We start from the raw sequence: 26,477 nt of genomic DNA, 5'->3' as shown, positions 1-26,477 counted from the left end.
CAGTCATATTCATTTGCTTCCTTTTGGTTTCATTTATTTAGAAATTGCTTTGTCTTTCATTTTTATTCAGTTTTGTTTTATAACTTTACAAAACATTTATATTAGTCCAAAGTCAAATTCACAAAACAGATACTTCATAGAGAAAGTCCAGCTTACAACCCTCCCTTCCCCTCAGATAACTTTGTTAATTTTGCCTTATCTCTACATTTTAAAACACAAGCACCTATGTGTATCTATGTACCATATTTTGCCACGTATGCTGCACACACATGTTTTTGGCCCAAACTTCTAGGGAAAAAATCTATTGTTTTAATTTTTTAATTCAATCTTCATTTATTTATATTTAGAAACAAAACTTATTATCATATTCCAGGGTATTCTTTTGCAAAAGGATATTGTTATTGCTCTCTAGAGTTTCACTTTTAATGTATAAGCATAAATAAAATAATTAAAGACATTTATATAGATATGGGATTAGTACTACTCATGTATAGTGCACATTTTTATTTTTCCCTCAAAAATCTGGGCAAAAATGTGCACATTATACACAGCAAAATACAGAAAATGTGTATCACTACCTATTTACCTCCCTTCTTTTTTAGGTAAAAGGTAATGAACTCAAAGATCACATATTTTCAAGGTTCAATTTAAACAATAAAATAATAAATATTGTAGTTATTACAATCCCAATAGTAGATTGAAAACTCATCACACATTAACTGGTATTGAGTATAATAAGTGTAAATGCATAAATAAATTTACATGGATGTTCATACATATTTTTTCTTTAAAAATATTCAGTCTTTTGAACACTACTTAGTTAAAATTGTTTTTATGTATATATGGTCACATTTCCTCTTCTGTGATATGGTTTTCCTTTTGCTGACTTTCTTTTAAACACTATGATTTTTTAATGAGTTTTGTATTTGCGTCTTTCTCAATCAGCACATTTATCAATTTATTGGAACATTTTACATATAAGAGAAGTTTACTAACACTTTCTATTTCTGTAAATGTTTCCCTAGTTTATTATATGCTTTAAATTTTACCATATTTGAAAAGCAGGTTTTATATTTATATTAAATAAAATGTATTAATCACTTTTTCCTTTTGATTTTTTCTGTTACTTTTGTTTAGCTAAAACTGTCTCATCTAGAAATCAAATAAATATTCACTTTTATTTTATTCTAGATTTCTTATGCTTTCCATTGTTAAATTCACATTTAAATTAATTTTCAGTTTATTTACATACACATAAAATTTACTTTTCCTCGACCAGTTTTCTTAGCTGAATTTAATGAACACTCTAGTTACTTCCTTTGATTTGCAATACTTTCTTTATTATATGTACATTTTACAGGTAGAGCTATACATATTATAGCTTCTATTTCTAGGCTATTTATTTTGACTCATTTCTTTTTATAACAAATACTTATAGTAGCTCTAAAACCTAATCTAACATCTATTATCTTATAGGACAATTTCATATACATCTTATATCATAAGGAAAACAGGTTTAAAACATTCCTAAATGTCTTCTAGAACTCAGTGGTCATAAGAGGAAATTTCTATCTTAAAAACAGGCACTTGGAACCAAAGTGGCTAAAATGTTTACTATTACAATGGTCACCAACAGTTAAACCACTATTAAAACAATAAAAAGAGAAGTAACTTTTTCTTTTCAGGATGTTTGAAAGCATCTGGTGAGTGCCATATATGTGCAAACAATTAATGCCTTTTCACTTACACCCTCACACTATTTTCTTCTGAAATGAAACTCTTCTTTCATGCTTTTACCCAGAAATATTGGCCTCAAACTCGGTTGTCACTTCTTCATGTGTTATCCACTTGGAATGCAGCTGTCGTTTCCATGTGCAGTCATAGGCCCATAGAGAGGTTGCTGGTGAAACCATGGCCTTGGGCCCCTGGAACCTGCCAAGGCCAGCAGTTTGGGGCATCAAAGCTCGTACCTGAAGGGCTCAGGAAATGTTGCTGCCCACTCGCCCTGTAACTCTGATTTTTTTAGAAAGATAAAATGACTCCTGGAGGAATAAATTATTGCTACATACTACAATACGAATGAATCTCAAAATAATTAGCCTGAGTGAAAACAGCAAGACCCCCTGAAAAAAAAAGTACATACTGTATGATTCTATTAACAGAAATTTCTAGAAAATGCAAACTAACTTATAGTGGCAAAAAGCAGATTAATGATTCCCTGGTGGAACCGAGGGGATCAGAGAGAGGCTCAGATAGGAGGAATTACAAACGGGCACAAGAACCTTTCAGTGTGATGGATATTTTTATAATTTTGATTGTGAAATTGTACACTGTAAATGCATACAGTTTATTAGACATTGGTATATGTGTAAGTGTGTGTGTAAGTGTGTGTATTTACAGTTGTGCTAAACCAGGCAAATGGTAGGCAAGAGGCAGAGAACAGAATGAGGAAGACACAAAAGTACTGGAGAACAGGCAAAACCAGGGAGTCTCCAGAGGATTCCATCAAAGCTATATACAGCCCAGGACAGGGATGGAAGCTGGTAGCACTGAGCAGTACTTTGCAGACCTTAATTTGTATGTAAATCCTGTGTGGTTCTTGTTAACACGCAGATTCTGGTTTAGTAGGTCTGAGCTGGTGGCTGGGCTTCTGCATTTTTCACAAGCTTCCCGGTGGTGCTGTTCTTTCAACCAGTCTTCCAGTAGCAAGGGGCTAGAGCATTTGTTGTCAACTTTGGTTCTATATCAGAATGACTGGAGAGCTTAAAATAAATAAATAAATATTTTTAAAAGCCTCAATGCCTGCATCTCACTCCCACCCCTAAATATTCTGCTTTAATCGATCTTGAGTTCAGTCCAGGAATTAGGAGTTTTTAAATACACCCAGATGATTCTAATGTGCTACTAAGATTGATAACTGCTATTCCAGAGACAATAGTGGTAAAAGCCTTATCAGGGAATGAGGAGGAAAAAACACTGAAAAGGTGACAGGGATGGCAGGTATGACCTGGGCCAGAGAAATGTAATGAACCATGTCCCCAGTGAGAACACGAACTGACCCTGTGCCAGACATGCAAATTTACCTGAGTGTAATTCATACCTGTATGATTCTGCATGTGTTAAAGATGCTTTTTGAGCTTTCACAACTGCCCTGGGAATGTTCCAGACCGATTACCAAGTAGGCAGATGGGTAGTGTGACCTTTCTAACTTTAGAGCCACAGGGAAGAAAAGCTGTTGCAAAGCTGACCAGAGAGGCTGGTTGGGCACCTACTTCCCAACACACCCACAACAATTATCCACTGAAAGGAGACAGCTGCAGCCCCCCTGTTCCCATCAGTGATGACAGACAATGCTGCAGTCTTCTCATATGCCCCAGACCTGTTTTAAATATCATTTTCAATTCAGCTAGTTTTCTATTAACACTGATAAATTGAAAATTATTTTTTTGATTTGGTTACAGATTTATATCTGCCTCATAGAATTCTGACACTAAAACTACTAATGCACCAGAATCCTAAAATGTTTAATGAGACATGTCCATTTAATCATGCCGCTTGGAACTTAAAGAGCCAGAGTTTACCAGCATTTTGCTGGCAAATGTTATTTACAGACATTTAGGTTCACCAGTGCTAAAATTATATATTGAGAAATAAGCTATATTTAGTGAAACAAAAGACTTGTTTTTATTTAATTGATTAAATTACAGTATAGGAACAAAGCCAAACAAACTCCAAATATATGACTATAATCTGGTTTGATAATGGTCATTATGTTTCACTTATGATGCAGAGGATGCCGTATACCTAGAAGATGACAGAGAAAGAGAAGAGTATGTCCTGAATGACATTGGGGTTATTTTTTATGGAGATGTCAATAACATCAAGACAAGAAGCTGGAGCTATGGCCAGGTGAGCCATTTAAACTTTGTCATTGTCAAGGACATTTTTGCTTAATATTTTTGTCACACGTATCAGTGCAGGGTGCCATATGTCAATATTAGACAAGCCTAATTTCCTGCTTTTCAGGATCTGAGACTCCAAGACTGAGAGCCCAGAAGTAGAGACTTAGAAAGGTAACTGCATAATTTATCAGCTGAAATCACATTTCTTAGGTTATTGCAATGTGACAGAGATCAGAGATTCTATGGAAAACATAGCATTGTAGTGGAGGTGCTCTGGCATCTTAGTACAGTGAAGTCTCATTAGCTCAGACCTTGCTCTGCAACCTGAAATGGACTGAGCTTTTTTCTGTTAAGAAAGGTGTTTTGACAACGATGCAACAGATATAGCAAGCTGTGTACCCAACTCAAAGAAATAACTTCTTAAGAGCTAGTATAAAATATTGCTGATTGGAAAAGAATGTTACCATTTCATCAAAGGGGGGCCCACTGTGCTTTTACCTAAAGACACTTTATTTATCAGCTGCAACCTGAAGATACTGTCTGGATATAAAATATCTTAAAAGGATTTCATTTAAGACATTGAATAATTAAAACTATGTCAGTTTGGTGTTTTTAACAATTGAGAAAATGAATGCTATTTACCGTATTTCCATAAATAAATGCATGTCCTGTGATTCAGAAGCGAATTTTTCTTAGCAGCATGAGAGGGGATGAATGTGCCTTTCTCAAAGTTTTGGCTGAAAAGATTGGAAGTACATATGTTGTTCTGGTTCTCAGGTTGGAAAGTTCACAGAGTATGGCCTCCCCAGGTCGCATGATACTTTCTTGGCTTCTTCATGCCTTGTTCTGACTTCCACAGGGGCTCTCCCTTCATCCCTCATCCCTGCTCCAGACTGACCTATGGCACCCATGGCACCTCTAACTTGTGTCCACTTGGCTTTGTCTCCTGCTCCTTCCCCTTGACTCCTGAGAGTCACATGCCCAGGGCTCAAGCTTGCCACCTACATTTCTGACATCCCATCCAGCTAATGGCCTATGTCCTCTTCCCTTGTTTTGGACCCCTGCCTGGCTCCCTGGTTATAAGCTCTCCCCTTCCCAAGAGACATAACCTTTGACTATTGCCTATTGTCTGGTACCCTTGTGCTGGGTCCCTGATTCCTAACCTCTAGGTGTAATTCTCTTAATGTTCACAATGTGACAATCTATAGAGAGGTAATCAGGAAAAAAGGCTCTAAGGTGGGCAGCAAAAAGGACTGGAAAAGGGTCCTCCTTAGCCAGAATGCCTTTGATAGTCACCCTTGAACACAGGCACTTCTGTCTCTATTGTCATTTGGAGTCCATTAATTCAGGTCCTTAAACATAAAGAGGCAAGTAGCCCAGTGGTGTGCAGTGATGCAGAGAAACAACTAGTTCCATGACTATTCTTTCACTCTCCAGCAAGCTGGTATCATGTCCCATAGACACAGCTGAAGGGTGTTACTTAAGAAGAACCAGAATAATGAGTTCTTTATATACACAAAGAAATAGTATAATTACCCTTTATCACTTCCATTGTATCTGTTTAGAGTACACATAGAGCTGGTATTCTCACTGGATTTAATAAAGACTTACGTAGTAATTAGCCAGTAGGTTTGTGGTTTCTGTCACAAGTACTTGTGTGGATAATTGCAGGATTTCTGTATTGAGAAAAATCTCCTGTACAGTGGGGTACAGTATTGGTGAACCCTTCCCATTTTGTCATTTTATTACTACTTTATTTTTATTCCTTTTTTAGAAAATACTGGTATTGCAAATGGCTAGCTGTTCTTGCTAAAGAAATTGAACTGACTACTAGGTTGCTCCCTTGATAATATGATCTACTTTGTCCTGCCCTCTCTTTGACCCTGGGTCCACCTTGTCTCAGAAGCGGGAAACCCTTAGACAGACATTCACCGCATGAGGTCTCCTTCTATTTCCCATGCAAGGAATACAGGCCTGCTGTGCCTTCTTGTGCTATACCTGAGAGCCATTTATTTTCTAGACATGCAAGAACTCATGTGACTGCTGAGGTCTCAAGACTTTGGCCTGACTTTGGCACATTGTCGATTCCCTTTTCCTTGGGCACTGGAGCCAATGTGTTGTAGAGACCCCCTAAATTAACTTGTACAGTTTTCTGAAGAACTTCAAGTCAGTTCATGATCCTTAAGAACTGTACATTAATTCTCTGCTGGTTCTGTTTCTATTGATAGCTTGCTTTTAAGTTCTTAATACACATTTCTAAACATTAGGTTGTGCTTTATTTTATTTCTTGCCAGAGAGCATCTTGCTGGCAGAGCGAACATTAAGTAGTTTCTCTTTTTTTTTCCAAATAGTTTGAGGATGGCATTCTGGATGCTTGCCTGTATATGATGGACAGAGCACAGATGGACCTTTCGGGCCGAGGGAATCCCATCAAAGTCAGCCGAGTTGGGTCTGCCATGGTAAGCAACAATTTCTGAGGGCTAAAATCAAGTCCATGTAATTTGCCTCAGTATAGATGCCAGTTCGTTAAGAGCTATTGAAATGGTGACTTAAACTTTGTAATAGTATACAATTCTCTGAACTTGTCACATGCTATAAAACAAAATTCGTATCTTAGTACTGCATGTTTCTCTGGCTTCAGACAAATTATAGGTTATAGGTGACTTGGGACTATAGACTACTTGTTCTTAAGAATCTCTTGCCTAGGAACTAAGGAGTGACTATGACAAAATGTCAGTGACCATAATCAATCAGTCAAACAAATATCAAGAGGGACCAAAAATACACAAGACACATCTTTTCTTCATTTTCACACCCACAGTAAGAGCAAAGAAATAACCAACTCTATCTAATCCTAGCTTCTAGGACACTAATACCTCACCACAGGGCTTAATTGTTTATAAAATGGTTTTGATTCTTCACAGTAATTGTGTTAAGTAGGGTGGGTGTTACTCACGCCATTTCACAAGTTAGGAGGAAACAGTGCGATGGCAGGTTGTGAGTGACAAAGCTCCCCTGCAACCCAGGCCTGCTGACCCCAAGTCTAGACATTTCTCCTTTCCCCCATTGCCCTGGGTAGGAGATCCTGAAGGATCTTTGAGAATGCAGACACCCTGCTTGGAACCGCTTCCTGGGAGAGGAAACAAAGTCCCACGAGTGGGAAGGTTGGGGGCCAGGCATGGGGGTGACACAGGCGACGCCCAGCTCTCATGCAGCCCTGGACCGAGCCGGCGGACACAGCACAGAGGTCCTGCCCTTGGTGCACAAGAGCAGATAAAAGCCGACTCATGAGCAGAGTACTTCTGAACACACATCAAGATAGATGCTACCTTATTCCCTGAAAGGCTGAGCAAAGTAAACAAAAAAATTCTTCTCCTAACAATTTTCTTAAGTTTTCTTTAAAAAAGTAACCTGTTTTTGGAAGAATGTTGAGTTTGGTTTGAACTAAATAAAATCAATATTGTCCAATCAATCAATATTAGACTGAGAATGATATGAAATATAACTTCTGGTTAGCTCTTAACAAAGGTTGTTTTTATTTATTTTTATCTATAACCTACTTTTTATTCTTATTCAAGTACAGCTGCCTCCATTCCCCCCCTACTCTGCCCCACCCCACCACCCCCACCTCCCACCCTCAATCCTACCCCCCTTTGGCTTTGAATGTACACTAAAAACAGAAAACAAAACTGCTTTTTTGTTTTTATTTTATTAATAACTAAGCTACATGTGAATTTATGAAATAGTGTAGCTTAAAAGGAGAGGTAAAAGCTAACCTCTAAAGGCAGTTTTGTTTTCTGTTGTTAGTTTACATTGTATATGAAAAGAAAATGAGTTCTAGAGGATTTAGGAATTTATTTACAATAACTACTTATAACGTACATTCGACTTGCAGCCAATCACATTTTTCCTGTTTCACAGACAAGATTCCCCTTTTCCTTCACCTTTGAAGTCACTGACAGGTCTGCAGTGAGAAGGGAAGCAAAAGCTAGTAGTGGTTGCATATAACTTAATTCCTTCTCAAGCACTCTAAAATGGCATGCTCATCAGCCTAAGCCTATTCACACTTTGTATGTATTTTCACTAGTCCAGAAACTGCTGCCTACCACAAGCCAATGCCCGGGAAGCAAACACGAAGCTGCTAACCCAGTACTTCCTGTTAATGGCATCTGGCCGAGTGGAGGCTGTTACAGTTTGAACTCAGCATATAACCTGAATGCAAATTGCCTTGAAATTTTAGTAATCATAAAAAGCCTATGAAGTTCGCGTTTTGAAACTCTACAACAGACTCTATTCAAGGAATGGTTTGGTTGGTTTGCTTTGTGCTTTGGAGGGAGAGGCCTTACAGTGTGAGGGGCAGTATCTCTATTTTCGTTACCAGCATTGTTTATGTACTCAAAGCGCATGTTTGCTAGTTTTCAAAATCCTTTCATGACTATTATTTCCTTTAATCCATAAAAGAGCTCTGTGAATATTTCTAAAATCTATTCAGTTATAATGATTTTAGAAAGCAAATTCAGCCTCCAAAACCAGTAAGAAAGGTGACACTTTTTAAAAAATCATCTGTTTTCTGATTATTCAGGCAGTTCCTCTCCTGCTAACAAACCCTGGAAATCTATCATGAAATTATTGAGTGAAGTTAAGCAGAGCCTGAAAAAAAAAGAACATAAAAAACTCTCAATTAGAGCTTTCCTTCAAAATATGAGAAGATGTATTTAGGGAGCTCAGAAGGAAAACGTTCTGAAGCTGTGAGTCCCGCCAGAACCAAGGCAGACGGGACTATATGCATTTTCTCAGGATGCTGGCCCGGTCCACGCGGTCCACGGGAAGAACAGAGGCTGCTACAGGTTTTTTGGGAGTTGTTCTCAAGCATCTCCCCAGCGTGGTCACTGAGGCTAGAAATTCCTTTCACAGGATACAAGTTCTGGAAAAGAGATACATTGTGACACATAAATGTTCTGGGAAGGGTAACACACTGACTTCAGTTCATGCTGAGAAGAAAGTGATGGAGGGCAGAAATTTCCTGGGATCAATTGTTGCCAGGAAGGAGTCGGTATGAGCAGCCTGGCCCTGGCTGGGAACCTGGAAAAGGTGAAGTGGGGACAAAAGGCAGGAGCAGAAGCCTGAGGCCCCAAAGACAAATTGGCTTAAGGTGGTCACAGCTAAATCGAGCACTGAAGATTAGCAAGGAATTTGCAAGGAGTAGGTGGGTGTATGATGTTAAATGAGCATAGATAGTACTGCAGGTTGTGCAAACTTTCTGATGATGATGATTGATGATGATGATGATGATGATGATGATGATAAGAAGAAGCCTCAATTTTAAGTGCATAATCCCTAGATAAAAATTGTTGTTGTCCAGTGTCTATGACCTTGAAGGATTCTTTGTCCTGGGGGCTCTCCTATGCACTAGAGCATGTTTCCCAGCATCCCTGTCTTCAATTAAAGATATGCCACTAGTATCCTCCCCATCCTGCAGTGACCATCAAAAATGTCTTCAGATATTGCTAAATATCTGAAGTTTATTGCTAAACTTGCTCAGAGTTATACTCTCACCTCTAAATTACATTGCTTGGTTGCTGTTTTCTTTCTACATCATATCTGATGTGACAGTACCCAAATATTGATCAAAATCAACCTCAATGAGGACAACAACAGTAAACCCCTCTGTGGCTCAGTTTCCTTGCCTGTGCAATGGACATAACGCTCTCTTCTTGCCTGCACAGGGCAACTGTCTTTTGACCTCATTCAAAACCTATTCATTTTCATTCCTCCACTGAAGAGGGTCTGGCCCATGGCACATCAGACCTTTGGTTCTGACTCGGCCACTTTCTATGTGGTCCAGGGCAAATTAGTCAACCTTTCCAGGCTTCACTTCATCTTTAAAATGAGATTTTGTCCCTGTACTCAAACTGCATTTGTTATTCCCAATGGCAGCAAAAATATCCTTTTGTTCTTTAAAATAATGCTCTTCTCTTCTATTTTTCCCTCTTTAAATTCAATAGTTGATCTGGTTCTTATTTTAAGTTGCCATTACTTTACTTTGATGCAAAAATAGGAAAAGCTTATGATAATGTGGACAGCCTTGGGCTATTGGAGACACCCAGGAGAAAGAGAGTCAAAAAAATTTGTCATTTCATTGTCTGGGGATTGGGCCTGAAATGTTATAACCTTATGTAAGCTACCTCTTGTTTAGGTTCTTCTAAATACTGAGTGATATATTTTACCAAAGCTATACTGCAGATTGATGTAAGAGAGGAAATTTTTAAAAAAGAGAAAATTGTCAAAAAGAAGAAACTTGCTCAAAGTTATACTTTCACCTCTAAATTATATTGCTTGGTTGCTGTTTTCTTTCTACCTCAGATCTGATGTGACAGTACCCAAAAGGAAAATTGTCAGGAAATATGCCAGGAAAATTTTAGAAAGCTGCTTTGTGCCATCTGAAAACTTACTTTGCTCACAGAGCATTAATAAAGCATTCCCTTGTTGGCCCTGGATTACTGTGAAGAAACCACACTTGGACTCCGAGCCCTGATCAGACTAGCAAAACAGTTGTGCCATGTCATGTTGTGGCAAGGACAGCATGGTCGTGCGTGGGGTAAGGGAAGACCGTGGAAGCAGCCTGGCTTTGCTGCTGAGTAGTTACATGTCTGAATCTGTTTCTACCCCTTGACCGATTGGATCTGGCAGCAATGGCAGGCAGAGAAGTTCTGCAGGGAGGCGCACTGTTGCTGCGAACAGCCTCTGTTGCTTCTTAGTTTATGTGCTTGTTAGGCAGGTACCGCTGGCTTATTCCCTGTGAAAGACCTAACATCTCACCTCAGTTCAGGTTTATTCTTTCCGGCTGAGACTTTGTCAATAGAAGATCTGTGTTGAAATACACAGAGATCAGTGCGTGCAATCTGGAAGATGCTTTAAGGGCCTTTCAGATTAAAAAACAGAGGCCCTTGGCAATGATGTCACTCAAGGTCACATAGCAAATCAGTGTCTGAGCTAGAAGTAGATATTGCCCTTGTTCTCAGATCATATTACCTTAGAAGGCCATTACCAATGATTAGTACCAATACACAGTTACTATATCAATTAGGTATCTGTTTCCTAGCAAAAGAGGACTGAAGGGAATGGGGTCCAGAACAGATGAATTTTGAAATGGGGGAATACTTGAAGAAAGGTGTAAATCCTAGAATTCTTAGTTGCCAGAGGCACTGGGACCCTGGGGAAAGAGTTCCGAAAGAGGATTAGGTACCAACTATGGTTTGGTGGTGCTATTGGTGGTGGTGGTGGTGGTGGTGGTGATTGCTGTAATGATGCTGATGGTAGTAAAACACTCATTTATTTGACAACCACTCATTGAGAATCTGCCAGTCTAGATACTAGGATACAGTAGAGAACAGAGAAGGCAGACTGGTAAGTAGAAAATTTCAACACAGTGTGGCAAATTCTCTCATGAAATAAACATATGAGAAAGTAAATCTCTCAAGCTTTGCTCAGAGTTTTCCCAGAATTAAGTACTGGCCTACCAAGTGTTAGGGTAATGGCTCAAGGAGTAGAAGTATGGGTGACAAGGGCCCACAGTGAGAAAAAACCATGCTCTTATTCATGGAAGCCCTTTCTCCATGGTGGAAATTGTACCCAAACAACCAGTCACCAAAAGCAGCACGACAAAATGGTGACCAGGGTAATTTGCTCCTCCAGGGACCTAGGTGATTCACCCATTATAATTTTTAAGATGTGACATTATTGAGAAATTTTGGAAAGGACAGGAAAAAATGTCAATATAGTTGCATATTTTAAAATTCCAGTCTTTATACTGTTGCCAGTCTAGACTTTCCTGCTTCCCTTGAGGTATACAGGTGTATTTTTAACCCTGATCTTTTGCTAATATCGAACCACGGTGCCATCATTAATCCCCATTAATACCTGTTCTGACTGTGCCTCTTGGACACTAAGTCGAGATTGAACTTTTTTTAACCAATCGATGTTCAGTGTACTCTTTAGTGTTATAAAAAAAATCTTGAACTCCAGCTAGTAAATCAAACTGACCACAACTGGTGGTAGGTCCTGAAGTTTCCTAGGCCCAGTTCAAGATGAATGACTATAGACCTGTGAGATTAATTGAACTTTAGGGCTTGTGATCCCTAAGCATATGTGATCTCATAAACTGAAAATAAAGTTATATTTCATTTTGTCCATCTTTAGTTTCCTTATTACCTCAGTATTTAGAAAGTTATTTTTTCTTTCTATGAATGAAAAAAAACTCAGTAATACCTTTAGTCCTTTGATATTTTGCCAAGAAGCTCCACAAGAGGTTTACCACAAAACCATGCTTTTATTTTCCTCCAGTTGATTCCTTGGGCATCTTACAGGAAGCTCCACATTCAGCAAACCTCCTCATAATGCAACAAACTGTTATGACTATTCACATTACACTTAAAAATTCACTTGGGCTAGAAATTCTACCCTTGTTATCCCAAAGGAACCTTAAAGTCAGAAATAAATACATGAAGTCTGTCCCTGATCATATGGACCAACCACAGCACAGCTCCCTGAGCATTTTTAAATGAAAATTCTAAAAGCACTACCTAGCTGTTCCTTTGATTTATAAACATGTAAAATCTCCTTTCTTGGAGTGAACCATTCTGGAGAAATCTGAGGACCTGCGTGCTCTATGACAATTATTGGCAACCATATCACCACTGAGGAGCTTTTTCACATTCCCCATATAGATCTTATTTTTACAGCAATTGAATCTATCACAAAAGTATGGTTATGTGATAATCAGTTTCCAAATGTTTATATCAATGGTTTACGTGAGTATAGTTGCCCATCGGAATTTCTAATGGAGGTGGAAGAGGTCATCACCACCACCAGGTAGTCGGTGCAGCACACTGGCTCAGCACCACCTCTGCAAAGGTAAAGATACATCTGTTTGGTGTTCTGAGTGGCAATGACTAACACACCTGCATTCTGACTTCACAAATGCCTCAGAGCTGAAATTTCCAGGCCGGCAAGCATTGCCGGATGTAGGCTAGGCTCCAAGATGGATTTGAGTCTGGGTCTCTAACCCTATCGGCTTTCTTATTTTAAATTGTTATTTTCTCTCTCCATGATTCATGCCTAGAAATATTAGTAATGCTGTTTCTCACTTTGGGGTAGCAAAAAAAGACAGAGGTTTCTGGCGCTCTTTATAATTTTTCTACTGGTGATGCATCTCAGTCAATAGGGGCTCGCAGGGATGGCAACTTTTGAGAATCCACTGGTAAGGATTCATGGACAATGTTACTTTAGTCCAGCAGAATAAAATACTAAAATGCCAATTCCAAAAAGATTTTTTTAAAGCCTTAAAGTTGACCTTTCAAGATATCTTTGAGCATGGAAGAAGCTTCTACAGTTCAGGAAGGACCCAGGGAATCCAATGATGAATGGGAGGTCCAGAGTCAGGACAATCTCTTGTACTTTTCTGATTACATATAATATCTTAAGGCCACTTTACTCACTAGAGATTTCTATTTCTGATATTGGAAGCCAATGAGAAAATAGAATTTACCTAACAGAAATTGTTTCATAACCACTTTTGAGAAATTATACCCATTACATAAATAATCAAAGTGCAGATAAAAAGACTGACATCTCAGGAAGTTAAATGACTTACACAAGGTCACTGATAGAACTGGAAATGGACTCCATTTTGCCTGACCCCACTGGTCCACACTTGGTGTCGTATTTCCCTGGATTTGTCCTCTGTCTGTCCTCTCTCCACATCACATGAGCTCCAAGAATACAAATAGAATGTTTTTTACAAGCCTTGTTTGATTTAATCCTTCTCTTTCAGGGTAGAGGACAGGGGAGGAAGAAAACAATGAACTGTTTAGACATCATTTTTCTCTCTTATAGTAAAGCCAGCAATGTAATGAAGTTTCCATTTGTGGGCAAACAGCTTGGTTTCTCAATGATTAAGGTTACATTTCTTATGCCTGTTCTCCCCATATTTTTGGAGAAAAACAGACATTTATTACGAGCCATCTCTCGAATGTGATAATGATAGTCAATCTAAATGTCTGCTTTCCCTGAATTGCTTCCTGGAATGAGGTTTCAGTGCTGCATCTATTTTAATCGAATGGGTTGGTTTTTTTAAAAAATCATTTTTTATTGTTATTCTAATACAGTTGTCCCAATTTTCCCCTTTTTTTCTCCTCTGTCCATGCCCCTGATTCTCACAGTCAATCCCCACCCTGTTGTCCATGTCTGTGGGTCACTCATGCAAATTCTCTGTCTAGACCCTTCCCCTTCTTTCCACCATTATCCCCCTCCCCCACCCCTCTGGTCACTGTCAGTCTGTTCCATGTTTCCATGCCTGTGGTTGTATTTTCCCTGTTAGTTTATTTTGTTCATTAGATTCCTCTTGTAAGGTGGTATTTGTCTTTCACTGACTGGCTTTTTTCACTTAGCTATTTCTGAAACATGGGGATGCTTCAAACGTTCTCTGTAGGCTGCGCAGTCAGGCCGTTCTGGTTTCCTGGGCAGATATTCCCAGGACAGATGGATAGAAATGTAGCGAAGCCGGCACAGCCCTTTAGGATATGCCTTCATAGAACATGCACCTTGGGTTCCCTTCTCACCCTCTTTCCTTCCCCTCTCTCCTCCTTTGACATCTTTCACCTTTCCTCTTCTTACTCTGCTTTTCTCTCCTTCCTGTTTAACCATTCCTTCCATTCAAAATTTTTTGGAGTCTTGTTCTACACCAGCCCTACACAACACGGCAGTGGTATAGAAATTAAAAGGAAAAGAAAAACAGACATTAGAAAAGCTTAAAATCTAAGTATCTCTCCCTCGATCCACATTTGGTTATTTCTCTTTTGTTGATCAATTAGTAAAATATGTTTGGGCCAAATAAGTATACTCACTTACTAAGGGAGACAAGATTAATAATTTCTAGTTATAATGGTTTTCATGAAAAATGAATCTAATTACCCACCCCTGACAAAGCTTGTGACAAGTATATATACCAAAGGACACTCGCATAACAGTGGTTGTATGCTTCACACTATAGTTTAGGGTTAGTCCATGTTTTTTTTTTAATTGAGGTAAACCTTACATACAGTGAAATGAATGAATATTAAGTGAAAAATTCTGCTAGTTTTCATAAAGGTAATCACCACCCAACCAAAATATAAACATTACCATCAGCTGAGAATTTCCTTGGGCTCCCTTTCCAATCAATCCACATCCCCATAGGTAGCCTCTGTTCTGGTTTGTTGCAACAGATTAGATTTGTCTGTGTTAAATGTCAAATAACTGAATGCATATAGTATGTACTACTTGGGACTGGTTTCTTTTACTAAATCCATTGTTGCATGTGTCTTTAATTTGTTCTTTTGTTATTGCTGAGCAGCATTTCATTGTATTCTGTATCACAAATTTCTATCTGTTCACCTACTGACGGACAGTTGAGATATTTTCAATTTGGGGCTATTAGGAGTGAAACTATTATGAACATTATTGTACAAGTCTTTTTACATACATATATTTTCATATCCCTGGGGTAAGTAGCTGAAGGTGGAATGTCTAAATCATAGGGTACATATATGTTTATCTTTAGGAGAGTCTGCCAGTGTTCTGAAGTCATTGGACCATTTTACATTTCCAGCAGCAATTCATGAGCATTCCAGTATTTCTATAGCCGTAATTTCACCTCCTCATGGTGTTTTCAGCTTTCTTCCTTTTAACCATTTTAATGTGTGTAGTGGTATTTCATTGGGATTTTAATTTTCATTTCTCTGATAACTAATGACACTGAGCACCTTTTCATGAATTCATTGACAAAGTATATATTTTTTGGCGTGATATCTTTTCAAATCTATGCCCATTTTGTTATTAGATTTTTGTTTGCTTTATTACTGAGTTGTAGTTGCTTTCTCTATATTCTTAATACAAGTTCTCTGTCAAATATGTATGGAAGATATTTTCTTCAAGAACATATGGCTTGCCATTAAATTTTTTTAATATTGTATTTCAAGAAACAAGTTTCAAAAATTTTTAAAGATTTTATTTACTTATCTTTAGAGGAGAAGGGGAGGAGAGAGGGAGAGAAATATCAATGTACAGTTGCCTCTCGTGTATCCCCTGCTGGGAACTGGCCTGCAACCCAGGCATGTGCCCTGACTGGGAATCCATCCGTAGTTGTTTGGTTCGCAGGCCTGCGCTCAATCCACTTAGCCACACCAGCCAGGGCAAGTTTTTAAATTTTATGAAATTCAATGAAAAAAAAATAAAAGAATCCTCCCAAGGAAATATGTTATTTTCACAAGTTCATCAAGATATTGTCCTATATTTTTGAAGGTTTACAATTTTGGCTTTTATGTTTGGGTCTGTGATCATCCTGTGTGGTATGAAGTAGGGGTCAAGGGTTTTTCTCCCCAGTTTATACATTTGTTCTAGTGCCATTTGTTGAAAACAAAACTGTTAGAAACTAATTTTTGAAAAGACTGTCATTTCCCACCCTCCTATTAAATTGCTTTGGTGACTTCATTGAAAATCAAAAAATATATTAAAATATAGATCTATTTCTGGCTCTGTTCTGTTCCATTGGTCTGTTTGTCTATCTTTACATACTATGTTACTTCATGTACTGTAGTGTTATAGTAAATCTGCAAATCATTTGGTTCATCAACTTTGTTCTTCTTTTTCAATACTGTTTTAGTTTTTCTGGATCCTTTGCATTTCTATATAAATTTTAGAAACAACTTGTCAGTTTCAACAGAATGTCTGTTAGCATTCTGATTAACCCATTTGTCTTGATCTAGTAAAGAAATATTAAAAGGTGGCCTATACACACCTTCCACTGCTACCATATTCATTCATTCAATGAAACTTATTTAGTGCCCAATCTGTGCTAGCACTGGGAATAGAAGGTCAAAACAGCATGGTGACTTCTTTCTGGGAATGTGCATCTGGTAATGGGAACAAAGGTACAAGGAAATCTAATCTAATAAATAGAAGGACAGTACTAAGCAAAGAACACTAACTATGTGAACACAGAGAAAAGACATCCATATCAAAGAAATAGAAAAGTTTTCCAGAATGAAATTATCTGAGTTTTCAAAAATCCATAGGAATGTACCAGGTAAAGAAAGGGTTTGAGTGTGGAAGGGCATTCCAGAAAGGCTGACACTTCCAATAGCACTGAGGTATTAATCAGCTTGCTGTTAAACCCACCACTGTAAAAAGCTAAGATTATAGATGGCTTTCTTTTACTTTGTCATGTGTATTATGAAATTCTAAAAAGAATCAAAGATGAGGCTCTAGGCTTGGGAGGAAAAGGGTTCTGCTATACTAATCCTTTCTCCTGTGTGTATTTGCTAGGAGCCCCACCCACTTCATGGAATAACCTCTCTATAAGTACTTCATTTTCAGCTCATCTCCTTCTCTATCCTCACCACATAATTTGAAAAATGGCAGAAGAGACATGAGAAACATATCTCCAAATTCCCAGGCCAATGGGTTTTCAAGTTTTACTTTTTGGAACTACTTTTTAAAACAAATATCAATCAAACCTAAATATAAAGAAGAGAACAGAGAGCTGTTGTTATTAAAGAGAGTTGGGCCTAAAACCCCCACTCCCCAGCACTTGATAATCTCCTTGTACAACCCCCCAAACAGTGACTATTGAGGTACTTTTGTAGAACCCTAGAGTGTCATGAACCCAATTTCACATCTGTACTGCTTCTACCTACAATTAAGATTGATCACTACCGGACTATAGCTGGGGGCTTGTGGCTCACAAAACCTAGAAAGATCGTATTCAAGGACTGTGCTCATTCTCCTTTATAAGTGTAACTCACCACATTTGAAACTAACTCATATTACCCAAAATTTATATCCAATTGTCTCTGAGAGACTATTGCAGACAGTATTAGGTATAAAATTGTATTCTACAAGCATTATATTAATCCTAGCCTTTATGAGAACTTTTAACAGTGAAATTTAACAATACAGGTTTATAACTGAAAACTCATCTTATTATAACCAAATAAAATGTACATGCAAAATGAAAAAAAATACCTTTACCTTTAAAAATGCAGAAAAACATAATAACTATGCAAAATGTAAAGCTATATATTAAGGAAATTAGAGAATCAAGAAATAAGAAATGTCACATTTCTTTTTTTTTAATATCACATTAAAATCTACTCAATGCCCCCATATCCATAATTAAAGAGAAGTCCAGTATTGGTTATGCTTTCAGGCCCTCCCTCCCCTTTGGATTTTATAGGACCCAGGGTTTGTTCTGACCTAGGGTGAGGGCTGCTTAATGTGATTCCAGCTCCAGGCCCTAAGGTCAGGCAGCTCCACTTTAGAACCAAGCCCAGGCCAGTCTTCCTTCCTACAGCCACCCCATTTAAAGGGCCTGTCATCCCAAAGCACTGCATTTCTTGGCTGGATTTCCCACAGTTCCTAAGTCCCTGATGGTCCATTTCCTGAATGGTTGCCTTTTCTCATCAGCCCTCCAAGAACATTGCCTCTTTCCCTTGGATTTGCAGAAACTCCTTCAATCACTCCCCATAGACCTAAGCCTTGAATTCGGAGAGGCAGCCTACCCTCTCAGAGCACAAAATAAATTTTAACTACCGTCTCCCCCAGGATAAATATATGGGGAAATTCTAAACATTTTTTAAAGTATAAATAAGAAAATAGCCCTGGCTGGTGTAGCTCAGTGTGTTGATCGTGGGCCTGGGAACCAAAGGGTCACTGGTTCTATTCCCAGTCAGGGCACAGGCCTGGGTTGCAGACCACTTCCCCAGCTGGGGACATTCAAGGGGAAACCACACACTGATGTTTCTCTCCCTGCCCTTGTCCTTCCCTTCCCCAATATCGGAAATAATTAAATAAATAAATAAAATATTTTAAAGAAAGAAAATAATTATTATATATATTTGCACTGCAAGAATTGATCACAATTAGTATCTTGGCATATCTGCTTCTAGGATTTTTTAATAAAAGATCTTTTTTATTTTTTGGTTAAAAAAAGATAATGCTATGCAAAAAGAATCTGAACATCCTAGAAAAACTTTTAAATAAAAGTTAATTCTCCTCTTAAAAAAATTACCCAAATTTCACCACCAAGAAACATTTATTAATATTTGACATGCATCAGACCAATTAGATAAATGTAATTTTAAAATCAAAAAGGGCATTGTAGCATAATGCTAATTTAACTTAAAAGTATTATGCCTATTTTTGGAAGTGTTATTGAGATATTTTTGACATACAGTGAAATATACAAATTAAAATACACAATTTTGTGATTCTGATGCACTCATAAAACCATCACCAAAAGGAAAATGATGAACATGGCATCACTTCCCAGACACTTCCTTCGTAATTTCTCCCTTTAATGACTCCCTGCTTTCTCTGCCATCCCCAGGTAATCATTGCTCAGATTTCTGTCATTAAATATTGATTTAATTTTCTAGAATTCCCTATGAATGAAATCACGCAGAATGCGCTATTTTTGTCTGGCTTCTTTCATGCTTCTTTACCTCTTTTTGAGATGCATCCATCCTCCTTGTGCATCAGTAGTTCATTCCATGTTATTGCTGAGGTGTGTTGCATTGTGTAGATGAACCACAATTTGGGCATCCATTTACTTACCGATGGACATTTGAGCTGTTTCCTGTTTTTAAAATAAAGCTAGGGATATTCATATAGAAATTTTTGTATAGACATAAGCTTTTATTTCTCTTAGACAAATACCTAAGAGTGGGGGTGGCTGAGTCATATGATCAGTGTATGTTTAATTCTTAAGAAACTGCTAAAGTGCTTGTACCATGTTACATTCCCACCAGCAGTGTATGAGCCCCAGGTGTTCATGTATTCCCCAGCACTTGACATGATCAGTCTTTTTAATTTTAGACTTTGGATAGGTATGTATTATTATCTTATAGCAGTTTTAATTTGCATTTCCTCATGACTAGTAATGTTGAGCATCTTTTGTTGTGGTTGTCATCCATGTATCTTTTCTGATGTAGTGTCTGTTCAAATATTTTGTCCATGCTTTTAAATTTTGTTCATTTTTTTGTTATTGAGTTTCAATATTCTGATTACAAGCCCTTTATCATATATGATTTACAGATATTTTTGCACACCCTGAATTTATCTTTTCATTCTCTTAACAATGTCTTTCAAAGAACAGAAGTTCCTAATTTGATAGTCAGATTTGTTAATATATTCTTTAGGGGTCATTCTTTTGGTATTATAGCTAAGGAATCCTTGACTGACTAAAGGTACAATTTTTTTTCCTATGTTTTCTTCTAGATGAATTAGAATTTTAGGCTTTAAATTAGGGCTAAGATTCATTTTGAGATAATGTTTGTCTATGATAAATGTATGAATCAAAGTTCACATTTGCATATGAATATTTAATTATTCCAGCAACATTTGTTGTAAAGATTATTCTTTTATCTCTAAAATTGCCTTTACAATTTTGTTAAAAATGAGTTAACTATATTTCTGGGGTCTAGTTCTGTGTTTTCTATTGTGTTCTATCGGTCTGTTTGTATTTATGCCCAACAGTGTTGTACTATTTAATTTAAAACACTACATCTAGTATATTCAAATTATATTAAATTTTAAGTTTTATTTAATTATATTAAATTTTACTTTCACAAAAGAGGAAAACTAAATTACCATAGATGGAATTGTTAACTTTAAATAACTATTTCTCTACTACCAGAAACTTTGTTACCTAACAGATTCCTCTAAGGTTATTAAAAATTTATGAAACCATTAAAACAATATAGAAATTATATTTTAATTACATTTTCATTTTAGATGGTGTCAATTAACTAAGAGAGATCAATATATTAAGACATTAGCACTTCCATTCTTTCTTTTCTCCCTCATGTCTAATTTTTCTTAGGATTGTACTGTTTTTCCAGTATCAAGTTTTAATTCATATCCATCCTATTGCTACTACAATTCCCAAAGATTTTTATACTTACATGGATTTTCTTACCACTTGACTTTTGACTACAGAATCTCTACTTCTGGGTATTTTGTTTGATTTAGTCCTTAATTATCTTGATATCACTTTTCAAGTAGCTTGGTTTTGATGGATACTATATTTCCTGAGATTCTTCATGTCTGAAATATGTGCTGGTGGCCTTTATATTTGCAGAACATCTTAGCTCTGCATAATATTCTTGGTCAACCTTTCTTTCTCTTAGGACTACTGATTGTTTTGATTGATGGTGTGTTGCCATTGAATGCTGCTATGGAGATGTCTGCAGGCAGTATAATTTCCTCCCTTGTTGCTAATTTGCATATTCTTTCTGTATTATTTTTTTACACCTAAGTTCAAATGGCTTAATTAAAGTTCCTAGGCAATGAACATTCTGCATTGTTACCCTAAAGCATAGATTGCTTTTTCAATATAGAAATTAAATTTTTTCTCAACTTGATAAATATTTTTTATATTATATCATGAATATATCTTCTCTTTCATTTGTTGGGTTCTCTATTTTAAAGATATAAATTATTCTTATAATATATCATTCTTATTTTCCATAACTGTTAGCTTCTCTCTAAATAACATCATCACTTCATGTTTTTCATTGGTATGTTCTTCATATCAAGCCTTTTTTCTTCATTAATTTTATTTTCAGCAGTAACTATTCTGTTGCTTCTGTTTATATTCTTTTAGTTCCATGATAATGTAACTTAGTTCTCATTTTATTCTTTATGTTTGTGATCTCCTTAGAGATTGTGAGGAAATTCTTTGTATTCCTCAATTTTGTTTTCTTGCATAAATTACTTTGTAATATTCTATTTTTCTCATCCCCTCTGTTCTTTTCTCAAAGCTTCTTTTTTTTAATTCATGCTCATACTTGAGTAACTCTTCTCCAAGTGTTCTATTTATTCTGATATAGTGTAAATAATATCTTGACTCTTCCCAATCTGAGATTAGTTTGATATCTCCTCTGAATGTCAGTTTGAAGCCAATGTATTTCATCTTTTTCCCATAAATTATTTTGTTGCTGTTCAATTATGGTTGTCTGCATTTTCTCCCCACCACTTCCCACCATCCCAGGCAAACCCACCTCCCTCCCTTGCTTCCATCCTCCTCCTTGGTTTTGTTCATGTGTCCTTTATACTAATTCTTGGAAACCCTTCTCCCCACAGTCCCCTCCCCCTCTGGCTATTGTTAGATTGTTCTTAATTTCAATGTCTCTGGTTATATTTTGTTTGCCTTTTTCTTTTGTTGATTATGTTCCAGTTAAAGGTGAGATCATATGGTATTTGTCCCTCACTGCCTGGCTTATTTTACTTAGCATAATGCTGTCCAGATCCATCCATGCTGTTGCAAAGGGTATAGGCTTGTTCTTTCTCACTGCTGCGTAGAATTTGATTGTGTAAATGTACCAGTTTTTTGATTCACTGATTTGCTGATGGGCACTTAGGTTGCTTCCAGCTCTTGGTTATTATAAATTGTGCTGCCATGACCATTGGGACATATAGGTTCTTTTGAATTGTTACTTAAGAATTCTTAGGGTATAATCCAAGCAGTGTAACTCCTGGGTCAAAAAGGCAGTTTCATTTTTAGTTTTCTGAAGATATGAAAAACAGGATTCTATACTGTTTTCCACAGTGACTGCACCAGTCTGCATTCCCACCAACAGTGAACTAGGATTCCCTTTTTTCCGCATCCTCTCCAATACTTGTTTGTTGATTTGTTTATGATGGCCATTCTGACTGGTGTGAAGTAGTATCTCATTGTGGTTTTAATTTGCGTCTCTCTGATAGCTAGTGATGCTAAGCATCTTTTCATATGTCTCTGGGCCCTCTGTATGTCCTCCTTGGAGAAGTGCCTGTTGAAGTCTTTTGCCCATTTTTAAATGTTTTTTTTTTCTTCCTGGAGTAGAGTTGTGTGAGTTCTTTATATATTTTTGAGATCAAACTGTTGTCTGAGGTATCATTGGCAAATATGTTTTCCCATATAGTTGGTTCTCTTTTCAATTTGATGCTGCTTTCTTTAGCCATGTAGAGACTTTTTAATTTGATGAGGTCCCATTTGTTTATTCTTTCTTTTATGTCCCTTGCTCTAGGGGACATATCAGTAAAAATGCTACTGCATGGAATGTGTGAGATTTTCCTGCCGATGTTTTCCTCTAAAACTTTTATGGTGTCACAAGTTATGTTTGAGTCTTTTATACAGCTTGAATTTATTTGTGTGTATGGTGTAAGTTGATGATTGAGTTTTATTTTTTGGCATGTAGCTCGCCCAATACCATTTGTTGAGAGGCTATTTTTACTCCATTTTATGCTTTTTCCTCCTTTGTTGAATATTAGTTGACCATAGAGACTTGGGTTTATTTCTGGGCTCTCTGTTATGTTTCATTGGTCCATGTGCCTGTTTTTATGCCAGTACCAGGCTGTTTTGATTATCTTGGACTTGTAATACACATCCCATAGGTATTATGATCCCTCCTACTTTGTCCTTCTTCCTCAAAATTGCTGCAGCTATTCAGGGTCCACATAAATTTATGGTTCCATACAAATTTCTGAAATGTTTGTTCTACATCTGTGAAATATGTCATTGGTACTTTAATGGGGATTGAGTTGAGTCTATAAATCACTTTGGGTAGCCAACATCATACTCAATGGACAAAAATTTAGAGCTTTCCCATTAACATCAGGAACAAGACAAGGTTGTCCACTTTCACCACCCCTAATCAACATAGTACTGGAAGTCCTAGCCACAGCAATCAGACAAGAAAAAGAAATAAAAGGCATCCAAATAGGAAAGGAGGAAGCAAAACTGTTATTGTTTGCAGATGACATGATAGTGTACATAGAAAATCCTATAGACTCCACCAAAAAACTACTTGACCTAATAAATGAATTTGGCAAAACGGCTAGATACAAAGTCAATACTCAGAAATCAGAGGCATTTTTATACACCAACAATGAAATATCAGAAACAGAAATCAGGAAAAAATCCCATTTGATCTAGCAACAAGAAAAATAAAGTACCTAGGAATAAAGTAATGAAGGAGGTAAAAGACCTGTACTCAGAAAACCATACAACACTGACAAAAGAAATTAAGGAAGACACAAACAAATGGAAGCTCAGTGATTGGAAGAATTAACATAATCAAAATGGTCATACTACCCAATGTATTTCATCTTTAGACCCTGAGAAATATTGGAGCAGGGAAGGGAATTTTGCTGAAGATGTGACAATCTCTGTTAGAATACTTGAGATTTGCTCTCTTTTTTAAGCCTAAATTTCTCATTCCAGAATCATCTCCACCTACTTGAAGGTACATATCATTCCCATGGGAGAATAACTCTAAGTCTTTGTATCCTTTCCCCACTGTCCTGGAATTTCTGCCTCTCTAGAGAAGCAGGCCTTTTTTCACCCACTTGTTCACAGCACCTGTGTCCACTATTCTGGTCAGAACAAAAAATTATCTGCACTTTAATTCAGTCTGCTTCTTTCTAGACTTTGAAATACAAATAAAAAGTCTCAGGATTGTGTTGAGCTGACAGTAGGGCTTCTGAAAAACTAGTGGTTAGGGTTAGGAACTGAGTCATGTTGTCTTTCTGCTCCACTCCATAATCCTTATTTTCCCTTGGAACCAGATTTTGCAGTTTATTGAATTATGTTATGCACCTGAGGTTGGTGACAGTGACTTGAGAGGGAAGGTTGGTATTTCATTTTTCTAATATTGGTAGCTATTATGGGAGGATAACTTAGTCCAAATCTTAATGAGGTTTATTAATGCTTCCTATCTAAAGTCCACATTGTCTCCTTCACCATCAGTGATGCAAGACTGAGACATTTCATCTGTCACTGGTCAAACTCTGAGTTCATGATAGGTGTTGAAAATAGTCCATTGTGGCATTTTTAAAAATGCCCTTGAGATACCCCCAAACATATCTTATTGTCTAGAAAGGAAGTTATTACTTTAACCCTTTACATCTATAACTAAAACTTATCTGTTTCAGTGTCTGTGCTCCCCAGAAATCAATGTTCTAATTAGAAAACAGTAGCTAATATGGCCAAATGCTAATAAGTGAGAGTTGTGATTTATCTAACAACAGGGGAACAGCTCAGCATTAACAATTAAAAGGTCTGTAGAGGAGATAGCTTTTTTCCTCCTAACTTTTTCCCTTAGCTGAGTGGGTTTAACCCTAAGCTATAAATAGCTTTTCTAATTAATGGCTCTCTATTTGAAAAGTAGTCATTGAACCATAGTTTAGAAACTTTTACCTCTGAAATTCATAAGCCCTATTCTATTTCTCAATGATGAGGATAAGGAAATAATAATGTGAATTAAAGTTGAATCTACCTACCCACAAAAATCAAACCACATCAGAGCCTACAAAGGCACCCTTCGGGTTTCATTATAAATGAAGAATTTTAAATAATCAACTTAGCTGCAACAGAGTATTGATCATGAATAGAATCAAAATGGTTGGCTGACTCCTGCTGTCCCTGTCATTTCATGGCATTACAGAGTGAGGTCAAAGGTTTACATCAAAAGCATAAGTTTGCAATCAGTTGAACAGTTATTCAGAAATCTTCAAAGAATTACCATTTCTCTACCTTAAACAAATTAACTAGGTAGTTACCCTCACTTTAACCTGCCTGTACAGAGTTAAAGGAGAAATGTAGTCTGTCTAAATCAAATGGGATAGTGATCTTCTAGAGAACACTCCCCAGAAGGGCCCTCTTTGGAAAAAAACCCTCAGTGCTATAGTAAATTTCAAATTTAGTGGATGGTCTGTCATTTAGAGTAGAAAGTACTTGCACATCCTATTTGTTTTCTTCTAGTATTTTCTGTTTCATCCAATATTGCCTTACACAATACCCAGGCAGCTCCTACCTAGCAGGTCCCTAAACCTGCCACATGGTTTCATGACACCAAGCATTTATCCAAACTGTTTCCAGTATATAAGTGGCCCTTTGTAGCCACTCATTTCCTCTATTCAGCCCACCACCACCACCATCACCACCTTCCAGCCTGATAAAACAGGTTCCTCCCTCCTTTGGGCCCCCAGTCTACCTGTACATATTTCTGTCTTAATACCAGTAACCTTTACCTGCACTTGATTGGTTTCTTATCTATCTCTCCCCAGGGAGAAGGTCTTATTCTTATTCAATGGTACAATGCCTAATGCTTGTTGAGTATACAAGTGATTATTCAACAATCTACTTTTTTCCAAAACTTGCTAGAAGTCAGAAAGACAGATTTTTATCTCTGTCTCAATTAACTCATAACCCACTGGAAAATATAGACTCCTATACTGCCAAATGCCGCAAGCCTAGGAGAGGGGGTCTGGACAAGTGGGCCCATCAACTGATGCTGAGCTATTAGTGGGTAAGGTGGTAAACACATTAAAACTCACTGTATATTAGTATGTCTTCTATGGTTTTCATAATCCAAACATACCTGTTTCAATTGCACGTTTCACATTGCTTACTGATGTTTTCTCAGCATTATCTAGACCTATGCTTCTCGAACTAATGTGCACACAAATAACCTGGGCATCTTGTTAAAATGCAGACTT

At 37.2% G+C, this 26,477-nt stretch overlaps 1 protein-coding gene across 1 annotated transcript in view; it reads left to right on the top strand.

Moving 5' to 3' along the window:
• The window catches only part of F13A1 (coagulation factor XIII A chain), a 187,340-nt gene that overhangs the window by 74,603 nt on the left and 86,260 nt on the right, over positions 1 to 26,477 (top strand). Inside the window, exons 6-7 of the mRNA XM_053664120.1 lie at positions 3,791 to 3,909; positions 6,254 to 6,361. Of these exons, the coding sequence (XP_053520095.1) occupies positions 3,791 to 3,909; positions 6,254 to 6,361 (227 nt within the window). The remainder of the gene's footprint in view (positions 1 to 3,790; positions 3,910 to 6,253; positions 6,362 to 26,477) is intronic.

Source organism: Artibeus jamaicensis, unplaced genomic scaffold, assembly GCF_021234435.1.
Source record: "Artibeus jamaicensis isolate MK-2021 breed Jamaican fruit bat unplaced genomic scaffold, CSHL_Jam_final contig_335, whole genome shotgun sequence".
Taxonomy (NCBI): Eukaryota; Metazoa; Chordata; class Mammalia; order Chiroptera; family Phyllostomidae; genus Artibeus; species Artibeus jamaicensis.
This window is presented reverse-complemented; position numbering and strand designations above follow the sequence as displayed.